This window comes from Marmota marmota, unplaced genomic scaffold (assembly GCF_001458135.2).
Source record: "Marmota marmota marmota unplaced genomic scaffold, marMar, whole genome shotgun sequence".
NCBI lineage: Eukaryota > Metazoa > Chordata > Mammalia > Rodentia > Sciuridae > Marmota > Marmota marmota.
Genome location: NW_025999987.1, coordinates 69,569 through 81,883, shown reverse-complemented (window position 1 = coordinate 81,883; position 12,315 = coordinate 69,569). Strand labels below are relative to the sequence as shown.

At 42.3% G+C, this 12,315-nt stretch overlaps 1 protein-coding gene and 1 pseudogene across 1 annotated transcript; one reads left to right on the top strand and one right to left on the bottom strand.

Annotated features, from left to right (window-relative positions):
* Positions 1-4,446: 4,446 nt before the first annotated feature.
* Ubd (ubiquitin D) lies at positions 4,447-7,391 on the top strand. Its single transcript, XM_015507480.2, has 2 exons — positions 4,447-4,584; positions 6,515-7,391. Exons 1-2 carry the CDS (start codon positions 4,561-4,563, stop codon positions 6,983-6,985), a joined length of 495 nt encoding a protein of 164 aa, XP_015362966.1. The 5' UTR covers positions 4,447-4,560; the 3' UTR covers positions 6,986-7,391.
* Positions 7,392-8,118: 727 nt separating this feature from the next.
* The window catches only part of LOC107160845, a 5,111-nt pseudogene continuing 914 nt past the window's right edge, over positions 8,119-12,315 (bottom strand).

Here is a 12,315-nt window from a genome sequence, read left to right as displayed (position 1 = left end):
TAGAGGAAACTTTTATGTTACAAATTTGCATCTTGACAAACCTGAAGAGCTGGAAAAGCTTTTATTAGAGGTGACAAAGTGGGGCAAAAGGCAAGAAAAATACATGTGTAGATTTAGTTAGACTGTGCTGGACAGGGAACGTGTCAGTGGGTCAAGAGGAGTAAATTTCTATTCTCAGCTTCCTTGGTGTGTCCTTGGAGTTGGGGAGGAAAAATTCTTCAGTCGTACACTGAATATGAGGAAGTTGCCCCTAATTTCAGAAGGGCTCTCTATTTCATAGGGAGTCTGCTTTGCTGCAATCTAGCAAAGCCTCTTCAGCATGATCTTTCACCTTGGCTAGTTTTTGAGATTAGAGGCAAATGAAAAAAAAAATTTTTTTTTTCTCCAGAAAGGATTTATTGTGACAGAGGAAAAACAAATGAGACTGACCTTGAGACAAGAACCTAGGAGGAGGTCCCAAGAGGAAATCCTGCCTATGGTCAGCAAAAAAGGTGTCAGAGTATCTGGCACAACCTTTCCCCTGTCCTTGAGCAGGGTGGGGACTCCACATAGGAAGGGAAGAGAAGAGAGAGGGATCAGAGTACTGATGTGTTGTTTCTATTCCACGAAAGGGCACTGTTTCTTATAATCCAGGTGACCTTAGGGAAGGGAATCCCCTTAATTTGTTTTTGCTGGGAGTATACCAGGTTTGTCCTCACAGTAACCTCCCATCCTGCTGCGGGAAATCCCCAACTCCAGTGCGGATTATTTTCTTCCCTTTTCCTTCCATGGAAACAACAAAACATGTAAGAAGAGCAGGACTATAAAAATAAAGGTATGCATTTGAACTCTCGCTGACCAGCTGTTACTCATTCATATGACTGTGGGTGAGTTGATGACTTGTTTATCAGCAAAGATACTGCATTTAAGAGTCTTATGAAGTTCCTGAAACATAAGTACTCACTAAACATTATTCACTTATTTATTCATTTATTAATTCATCATGGATTTAGTAAATATTATTTCCTGTGCCAGACAGCACTAAAACAGACTGAATTTGGGGCTTCTCTGAAATTAAGAGCAACTTCTTTACCATGACCTAAGAATGGAAGCTCAGGGTCTGTTCCCCTGAAGAAGCTGAGAATGGAGATTGTCCCCTCCCCAGGTGAGTCTAACACAGGCTAAATCTGCACAGGTACATGTCCTGCCCTTGGTCTCACTTCCCTGCTGCTGCTTCTTTAAAAGCTTTCCTCTCCTTTTGAGATTTCAAAGATGGAACTTTTGAAATAAGTCTCTTCTACCTTCCTTTAAAGCTAGCTGGCTTTGAAGAAAACCTATTTTCCAACTAATTTAACTCCGAATATTTTTGGAAGAGTGAGTGTTACTGTAGCCTAGCCTCTTCCCCTGGTCTATTATTGATGCCTCAGCACTAGAACAGAGCTGAGGATAGAAGTTCACTAAAACACAATCACAACCCTTCAGATTCCTACTCCCTTCAGACAAGCATATGGTCCTGCTGCTTGGAAAATGTGCCCTAAAAGTTTTTTGTAGGAAGTATGGGAGGACAGAAGAGGGTCACATAACCCCAAATTAGAAAGGAGTAGAAAAGATTTCCTGAAGGAGATGCTGCTTACACTGTGGGTTCACATACTTTGATGGTGTGAAGATAGACTTGGGGAGAAGGCATGCTCACTGGTTGAGGATGTGAGAAGGCTTAGTGTGTTCAAAGATGTGCAAGGAATTCAAGGAACCATGAATGGATGCAGCTATGTAGAAATCTGCAGCTTCTGTTGGAGCCATGAGCATAGATCTGGTGGCAGTAGGAGATCAATATCATTCTTAGGAAATGTCATCCCCAGGAATGGAGCCCTGGAATGCATCCTCCTGGTGCCTCTGGCCAGTGTTCCTGCTGCCTCTGATACTGCACTTGTGGGCACCAAGATACTGTCAGGAACTGAGGCAAGAAGGACAGAGAATGAAAGGGCATGAGGAGAGAATGATCTGATTTACAGCTGCTTTACCACCTACTCTCCCTCTCCCTGTTGACTTCCAGCAAAGACATGAAGGTGTAAAAGTAAAAGAAGTTTACTCAAGTCTGGGTTTGTGTAGCTTTTCCTTTCTTTTCTTTTCTTTCCTCCTCCTCCTCCTTCTTCTTCTTCTTGGATCAGCAAGCTTTACTTTATTCAGTATTCAGCGGCAGAGTCAATTGGTCAAACATCTGGCATGGCTCATTTTTAGGGCAGAAAATGCCTTTTCCTTTCTTTTCTTCCAGGCCCTTTCTCCATCCCTACTGTACTGCATGGCTTTCTGTTTCCCATTTGCACTTAACCTGAGTTGACATTTTTTGCCTGGAAACTGGGGACGTTTCAGAATGTCCAAATCCTATTGGACAGCGGATGCAGGGCAGCCAAAGGTCAGCACCTTGATTTTTTAATCACAGGATAACATGGACCTGAAGAGAGATCTGAAATGAGAACAGCAGGGTCCAGTGGTTTCTGATATATTTCATCAGCATTCTTCCCCTCATACTTATCCTACGTGCTTAAAACAGTTGTCCAAGTGTTGGGGATGTAGTTCAGTGCGATGGTTCTTGCTTATTGTGCATGAGGTTCTGAGTTCCATTCTCAGAACTGGGGGAAAAAAAGTAAATACAGTCCAAAAAATACATAAAAACACTTAAGTAATAGTCTTTCTACTTTTATTAACTATTTAATATTATAATAAGAGCTTCACAAGAAAGATGTGATTTATATTAGGCTTTTTAGGTATTGGAATGAACTGTTGGATTTCCTTACTCTCTATGGGCACTTCTGTAAATCCAAGTTCTCTGGGATGGAGCCCTTCTCCCCCAGAATAAAATGAGATCATTTAAGATCTATCATTTAGTGAAGGTACAATAGGTAGCCACTACAAACACAAAAAACAAAGATGATACATTGGAATTTTTATAGGCTTCTTACTTTGAAAAATAAAAGCACTTTTAATAAATTTTTAAAAACTGTTGGCTCCATGGCAATGTCCTGAGAGTTTGTGAAAAGGCAGTGATACATTTGGAATGTCAGAAGGAGGGAGTGATGGAGTTAATTTCCTGAAGCTACATATTTCATGCATGCTCCTTTGGTCTCAATCCAAATCTGAAGAATGAGGGAGTTTGCAGTGCCTTTAGGTATCTCTGAGCTCTCAGTTCTAAGGAGCTTCCAGGAATAGAGGTGGAGAAATAAAAGCACTGTGGTATAAGTGTGTATGTGGACCGTTTTGGTATGTGGAAGGTGGAAGTCAGCAATTATTTGTTGGTTTAAGATTGTTCTGACATGGTGTACTTGGTTTGTAGAAAGTGTGTGGGAGAACTTAAGACCCAGGAATCCCAAATTCTTTGTAAATCAGGCACAGTGGCACACACCTGCCATCCCAGTGACTTTCAGTAACTGGAGAGGCTGAAGCAAAAGGATCACAAGCTTGAAGTTGGCCTGGAAAACTTAGCAAGACCCTTTAAAAAAAAAAAAAAAAAAATATATATATATATATATATATATATATATATATATAAATGTTTTTAGCAAGTTTTTCTAAGTCTATAAGACACTTAAGAATCCTCTCCAAACATCTCATTTTATTTTTTTTCCAGTTTTCATATTTTATTTTTTTTGCATTACATTTCTTATTACACATATATACCACAATTTTTCATAACTCTGCCAAACATCTCATGACAAAAAAACCATCAGTTAAAAGAGATGAGCCAGGCACAGTGGCGCATGCCTGTAATTCCAGTGGCTCGAGAGGTGGAGGCAGGAGGATTGAAAGTTCAAAGCTAGCCTTAGTAATTTAGCAAGGTGCTAAGCAACTCACTGAGACCCTGTCTCCAACTAAAATACAAAATTGCGCTGGGGATGTGGCTCAGTGGTCAAGTTCCCCTGAGTTTAATTCCCATGGTGAGAGAGGGTGGGGGGAGAGATTTGCCTGATGTAATGTAGCATGTGGCACCCTCAGGACTTGAACTCATGTCTCATTTCAGGATTATTTTTCCTGTGTCTTCTCCAGGTATATTTCATGTATCCTGCCCAGCTAGAGTGAACAGGCATCCTGCCCAGCTAAAGTGAACAGGCTATTCACAGCCACATCACTCCACATCAGTCATGACTGTCACCACCTGGGTGGTCTTGCTCTCAGGAAGGCAGTGATTGATGGAGTGTTCCTAAGAGCAGCGGGAGAGGGTAAACAATATCACAGATATTGAAGACAGTGAAGGACCAGGGCTGCAGAGTAGATAGTCACAGGCAGAATCAAGAGTGCATAGGGGAAGGAAAAAATTCTCAGCATCCAAGGGCCATCCATGCTTAGAACAAGCAGAGCAAATGGGTTGCCCCAGGGGAGAAAGTCCTGAACAGAGAGTATTCTTTGTTTATCAACTCCACTCCAGCAAAAGTGAAAGAAAATTCAGGAGAACATTCAAGACCAAAGGGCACAGCCATGATGGACAATACAGCAGTCTAGCAGGGGATTTCCAACTCAACTGCTCACATATAAGCTGGACACAGGGTCCCTTTTCTCACTCTCCTGTCTGTTCCCTTGATTGCAGAGATGGCTGCCTGTGAAGTACTTTCTGTAAGTTGGGATTTGATAAAGAGACTGGGGAAAGGAAAATTACTTCCAAGAGTTGAGGAAACATCTAAGGAATAGAGGAAGGACTGTGCTCTGGAAGTGAGGTGGCTGGGAGGCATCGTGAAGGAGTGGAAGCAGATGCTGATAGCTGCTGGGAAGGAAGGTACTCTGAAGAGAAGCCAGTCATCTGGTTACATGGCTCTGGAGTACTCTTTTGAATCAGAACTTGGACTGGCTGCCCTTAGGGAGAACTGGTAGTGTAATGTGGAACTTGGTTGGATGAGTTCTTTGTCTCCTGAATTCAAAGAATGAAATCCATGAATACAAGGGTGAGCAAAGTCACAGGATTTGTTAGAGTAATAGAAAGAAGAAAGAAAGCAGAGCTCCCAAAGGGGATGGTGTTCCAAGAGAGGGCTGCTAAAGGTGTCTATTGTCTAGGGGCTTATATGAGTCTACAGGGTTAAGGAAGTTAGTCTCTGGCCCAATTCTGGGTAAGGCACGCAGGGCCCATGAGCTCTCATGAGCCATTTGGTCCAATCAGGTTACTGTGCCGTTTTTGGGAGGGGTTCTGGGAACTAGGCAATAGCTGTCTCACTATTAGTTTTTCTTCTTACATAAGAATGAGCCTGACGTTGATGAGGCCTAATTTTTGTCTGTGGTCTCTCAGCCTTGCTACACTAAAACCTGCCCTTGAAAGGTCCCAAATTTCCTATCTTTCTATTCCAGTCTTTTCTCCTACCTTAGTAGAAATTGAGGGAGGGAGGATTATGCTCAACAGGAATGGAAAGAGTTGAGATTTTAAAATATTACCAGAGTTCTTAAACTTAACTTTCCCTCTTTTCCTAAGGAGAGTTGATGGAAACTCATTTACCTTTTTGTTAAAAACCTAATATATGACATTAAATAAGAATATATAGAGAGGCTGGGTGTGATGGCCCACATCAGTGATCCCAGTTGCTCAGGTGCCTGAGGCAGGAGGATTTCAAGTTGGATGCCAGCCTGGGCTGCTTAGCAAGACTTGGTTTCAATAAATTTTTTCAGAGGTCTTGGTACAACACTTGCTTAAAAAGCCTAAGGCCCTGGCTTCATATCCTAGGTACTGAAAAAAAAATGATTCTCAAGGCCAGAAGATATCCTCTGTGACTATTTAAAAGAACACCGTACTAAGGATAAAACACCTCTGTATTGTTAGTTTCTTTCTTAATATGCCATTGCTTTATAATAGCTTACATATTACAGTGATACTATGCTCAGTGTTATTTGTTCATCTATATTTCTTGTATTTTTATACATATACCTACTGTATTGTGGTATATGATCTTTTAAAATTAGACCAGGGCCTCACTCACAGAAGGTAGCACTGTACCTAAATCTTGCTACAATTACAGGGAAAATATGAAAGATAGACAAGATCACCCCTGTATAGCCTGAGAAAACATCTCCTATATGTCACACAAAAATATCTAAATCAACCTAGATGCTACACCTATTTGTTCACTGTAGTGTCTCTTCTCTATGTTAAGCATTGCCCATTTTCCCATGAAGCTGCCAAGTCTTAGAAATTTGCTTTGGGAGTTATTTTCAGAATCTTTTGTACATCTTTTTGAAGCTTTGTATGGTTAACTTTTGACACTTGACAAACTTGATCACTAGATAGGTGAGGCAGGTAAAATAAGGTGGGAAATAATTCATTGCATTTTGAGATGGATAAGAGGTATTGTTCAAAAGGAATGAGACTAATGTTCATGTTTGTGTTATAATCTGGGAAATCCCAAACAGAAATTCCAAGGGGAGGAGGGATACAGATAATTGGAGAAGAGTTGGAGAGCCACACAGACAGTGGAAGGGTAGGACAGCAATTAGGGTGAGAAAGCAAGAGGTTATAAAAAGTGGCAGTTATTTTAGGCAATGTATTGTGGTTTTCTTTGCCCAGGTGAATGTCCATTCTGAGGAAAGGCCCTTAATGACCTTTCCTGCCAGCTCGAAAGACAGAGTGAAGAAGATCAATGAACACATCAGGTCAAAGACTAAGATTCCTGTTCAGGACCAAGTCCTTCTGCTGGGCTCCCAGACCCTAGAGCCACAGAAACCACTGTCATTTTATGGTATTGACAAGGAGAACACCATTCACCTCACCCTGAAGGTGGTGAAGCCCAGTGACAAGGAGCTGCCTTTGTTTGTGGTGGAGGCAACAGATGAGGGGCAGAGGCACCTCCTGCAGGTGCGAAGGTCCAGCTCTGTAGCCCAGGTGAAAAAGATGATTGAGACTGTGTCTGGTGTGACTCCTGAGACCCAGATTGTGACATGCAATGGAAAGAAACTGGAAGATGGGAAGATCATGGCGGATTATAGCATCAGAGAGGGCAATTTACTCTTTCTGACACGCTTTTGTATTGGGGGTTGACTATCTTGGGGACGAGGTGGTTACCCAGAGTAGAGTTTATTTTCTTAGCTCTTACTCAGCAACAACATTTTTCATGATTTCCCAAAATTAATGAGAATGAGAGAATAGAGGAAGTTTGGGGGGTGGGAGGTAAATTCTACCACAATTGTTATGATTCTACCATAATTGATGGCAGGATTGTTACTAAGAATAGAAGATAATGTTTTCATTTTAGAGATAGCATTCAAAGCTGACTTGAAATTTATGTTGTCCAAATCCCCATTTCCTTTCCAGTAGGATAAGATATTAAGTTTAGGTTGTGATACAATTCTACTGATTTTTTAATGTTTATATATCAAGCTTAGTGCTTTATCTGTAATATCACTCAATAATCAATGAACCAAAATAAATTTCCACTTATTATGAATTAACTTTTTTTACTTCAACATGATTACAATCCAATTAATAAGTAATTTAGAAATTCAATCTAATTGCACTTTTCTTATTTAAAGTTTCTTGGTATGAAATGAAATCTGGCACCATGCTCCTTTTTCTCCATGTCCCATGCCCAATCAAAATTCTTCTTATTTCTAGAAGCAGGAATGGAAAGATAGTTTCCATGGGGATCTAGATATTTTGTATCTCTAGGGGTGGCTTCTTGCAGGTAGATATGCTTCTGTAGGGAATGGGATTCCTGAAAGTTGGGGGATGTGTACCAGTGTTGGCTCTGCTGGCCTTAGGTTCTAGGTTGGGCATTCGGCTCTAGATGGAGGAGGCTAGGGTTTGGCTTCTGTCTTTACCCCAATGTTCCCTTCATCACTCTGCTCCTTTCTTGGGAACTTGGTTTCATTCCTACCTCTAATGTATTGCTCTATCTCATTCTTTATTTTATTTATTTATTTTTACATGGTGTTGAGGATCAAACCCTGTGCCTTACTACTAGGCTAGCCCTCTACCACTGAGCTACAACCTCAGCCCCCTCATTGTCTCTCTCTATCATGTTTCATTACTGATCACTTGTAGGTTTTTCTTACAACCCAAAACAAGCCTGCTTTCTTCTCCATCAATTCTGGTTCCTTCTTTTCTTTCAAACTTGTTGAAGACCATCTCATGCAAGAGAGTTTCTCCATGTTTAATCTCATTCAGCATAATTCCCCAAATTTATGACTGTTGCTCATAGCCTATGAGCCATACCGCTATGGTGGGTACTGGCCACCTGTCTAGGTCTGCATTAGGTTGGGCTGGTTTCCCAAAAGAAAGGCCATGGTCCTTTTTCTGGATGGGTAGGGCCTATACTTTCCTTTGTTAACTTGAGAGATGAATGATGGCAGAGCCCTCAAAATCTTCCATAGTCTTCTATCAGACTGCCAGAAAACATCCTGTTGTTCATCATCTTGACTGCATGTGAACTCTTGAGTATCTCCTGAGGATGAGGAAGTCCAGGCCATCATGTTTCTTTTCTTCATTGGTGTAGGAGAAAGCCTGCAGGTGTTTTCCACTGGGGGTGTGGAGGGAGTGTATTTGCATATATATGATACAGGCATTTTCTCTGAAGAATTTGACCCTTACCTGGTAAACGGAGGGTGCTAAGAGCCAAGTATATGATGCATGGCATTTTTGGTTGAAAGGTGATGCCAGCTAGCCATTGAGATTATATGATTATGTTAAGATTTGCATTCATATGGATATTGGACTGCTATGGGACTCCTGGAGAGTTCCCATTGGTTGGGGAAGTACAGTAGGAGGGAGTTCCGGGGAGGAACGCTCTCTGGCGGTTCAGGGAGGAGGTTGCGTGGGTGGATCGGAAATCTTCCCGGTGCATACTGGACATTGGCGGCAGTTTCAAAATAAAGTTTGTTCCTGCTTGAGTGGCTCCTGATTTTGTGCCCAGCCAGACTGCGGCAGGAGGGAATCTCCCTGCAGCCTTAGTCTCCCTGAAAACAAATCTTGTTGATTCTTTTAAAGAAAATGAACGCCTGAAGGCCAAAGTGACTGATTGTCTATTGGGCATTTCCATCCATGAGACCAGGGATAAAACATTTTCCCCTTCCCAAGCCACTTACTGCCTGGCTTGAGCTCTCCCCCAGTCTCCCCAGGAGCCTTCTGGGTGCCCCCTTCACTTTCTTATTCCAGAGAGTGTGTGACCACAGTGTAGAAGAGCAACACGAATTTGCTGGGCCCCTGGTTGTAGCTGTGAGTGGGCTGCAGGTAGGTGTAGATTGCGGAATCATAGAACAGGCAGACGGCTGTCAGGTGGGAGCCACACGTGCCCACAGCTTTCCTCTGGCCTCCGCTGGACCGCATGCTTCGGATGGCTTAACCCACCGCGCCACAGGAGGCTAAGATGACGGTGGGTGGCAACAGCAGTATAACCACGCGGGCGGGGAACCCGGATGGTGTCTCTGCCGCCGCCGCCACAGGCCAGCTTGAGCAGCGCGGGGAGCTCGTAGATGAACGGGTCCAGCTGGAGGGTAGGGCAGAGCGGCTACGCAACCAAGAGCGCGGTTTGGGTGGCGGAGTTGGCAAGGCCGCCCAGCCAGGAAGCGCCGGCCAGTGCGCGGCAGAGGCGGGGCGAGGCGAGCACCGCATAAGGGCTCAGCGCCATCACCGCCAGCAGGACGCACTCAGAAGATCCCAGGGCCAGCGACACGCACAGCTGCGCCATGCCACCGCCGCGGGGCAGCCTGAGCGCTGATCCATGCAGGTTGGTCAGCAGCGGGCGTACCACGCTGGTGGTGAAGCCGGCGTCCACCAGGGCCAGGGGGCAAAGGAAGTAGTACATGGGCGTGTGCAGACGCCGGTCGCCCATGACCAGCAGCACCAGCTCGCAGTTGCCCATTAGAGTGAGCAGGTAGCAGAAGAGGACGAGAGCGAACAGGACTGGCTGCAGGGAGGGCCAGTCAGAGAATCCCAGCAGGAGAAAGCGCTCCTAGGTGCTGTGGTTGGCCTAAAGGAGGAAAACTCCAAGAATATTTGGGAGGACGAAATAAAGGGTGACACTACTCTTACAAGTAAAGGAAAACCCGGGATGTGGGACTGAGGAAGAACTGAAAGCATACAATAGTACCGATAATACTTTATGGGTGGTAGTCCCATTTACAGACCTGAACCCTTAATTTAGTTACCATGTGCCAGCATTCCTTTTTTTATATATTTACAGCATCCTCTGGGGGAAATAAAACGTCTATTTAATGGATGCACAAATGAGGGCTCAGAAATGCTGATTAAGTTGTTCTAGGGTCATATTGAGTCAGTGGCCTTGTGTGACTTGTACTCAGTCCTGATTTCCAACTCAGTGGTATTTCCAGCTGCCTCCCTAGATTTGGTTGCACTCCCAGGGACCAAGGAAGAAATCTGATCTTCCTTCTACATCAAAGGCCTTCACATTTGTGAAGATAGATTTCACTCTGAGCCTCTTTTCCCCCTTTCCTGGAAATTGTATAGTCCCTAAAAATTAGGACGCTATCCCATGCTTGCCCGAACTAAGAACTTATAGATCAGAATTATCACCTTTCTAGTTTTAGGTGCTTCACGTTTATGGAGTTGGGATCAGAAGAATTTCTGAGCAGACAAAGGCTGTTAGGCCTCATAAAGTGCCTTAACCTTGTTTGACTTGTGAACACAAGTGAGACTTCATTAGAGCTATTTCTAAAAAATACCTAAAGAAAAAGAGAACTCAAATCCAATCACTTAGAACCAGACAGGTGATTTATATACCTAAGCTGTTTCCAATAGGACAGACTAAATAGTGTAAATGTATAATTATATTAAAACATTTTCTTTGATTTACTTCTCTGTTTGCCCTATTAAACTCTCCCTCTTGAGTTGCCTCTTTGACTTTACTGAACTACTTCTGGACTGGAGCTGCCTTAATCATGAATAGCTGTTTGTTGAAATAAACTTTAAAATGTTCTTGTGCCTCAGTTTACTTTATTTCTTGTGGTGCTGGGGATGGAACCCAAGGCCTTGTGCATGTGCTCTTCTGTTGAGCTGTGTCCCCAGTTCATCAGTCTACTTTTTAACACAACCCATGATTCTGCTGACTAGTGATGTCTATTCTGTTTTTAATAAAGTCTGCTTTACAGTGTCTCTATGGCTCCTTTTGCAGAACCTGCATGCTAGCCTTGAAACCAAGGTCAACCTGTGGAGGAAACAACACTTTTTGGTAGACCAGAAATTGGGAGGCCTTAGTCCTACCTACCACAGCTTCCTCTGGATGATTATTTGATATGGGGAAGTCACTTCATATTCCTCTGCTTCAGTTTTATCACTTGTAAATTCAGGAGTTTGAACTAGATGACCTTTAAGGTTCTGTCCTATCCTGAAGCTTTATTATCAAGCATTTCTCAAAGTAATGGAAAGGGAATGTGGGGAACAAAGGGATATCCTCTTAGGGCATTTTGAATCAAATATCCTAATGGTGCAGAAACGATCATGATTAATAAAGTTTACATAGAAATCTTTCTATTGTATGTTTCCTGTCAAATATTATGATATAAATAACTTTAAAAAAAATTTTTTTGGTGATGGTACTGGGGATTGAATTCAGGGCTTCATACATGCTAGGCAATTACTCTACCACTGAGCTACATCCCTAGCCCTGGATAACTTAGTTAAAACATCACATTCACTGCTTATAATTTAAAAATTATAATCCTACTTTTTTAGGAAAAAACATTCATTTTCCCCAACAAAGCATCTTGCTTATATGGTTCTCTCATTTTAGGCTCATTAGATAGAACAAATATTACTGTGAGTAAAAACAAGGGCTTAGGAACAAGATTGCTTGGGTTTAATTCTGCTGTTTCCCAGCTGAACAACCTTGGACATGTAATTTAACCTCTCTGGGCCCCCAGTTTTCTCATTTGAAAAAGTAGTGGGTGAAGAGTTAAACACACAAAGTACTTAATACAGTACCTGGTACATATAAGGTGTTTATTAAATGTTAATTAGTATTATTTTACAAATCAGGAAACATTTTTGTTTGTTTTGAACCCAGGGCCTCAGACTTGTGAAGCACACATTCTAACACTGAATTAACACTGAATTTCCTCCAGCCAGAAAAAATTTTTTTAAAGGGTTCCCTCATGATATGGTAACAGAACTGATATTAAAAACTTCATATTCCTTTAATATGTTAACATTAATCTTTGTTCATTTGAAAAATAGGCAACAGTCTTATTTTATAGAGGATAGGAAGGTAATCGAAATTAAATAACTTGTCCAAGGTCACATTATGTATAAATATATATTAGGATTTTGACCAATCCCTGACTTACTCCAAGGTCTTTGCCTTCTCTCTCTCTCTCTCTCTCTCTCTCTCTCTCTCTCTCTCTCTCTCTCTCTCTCTC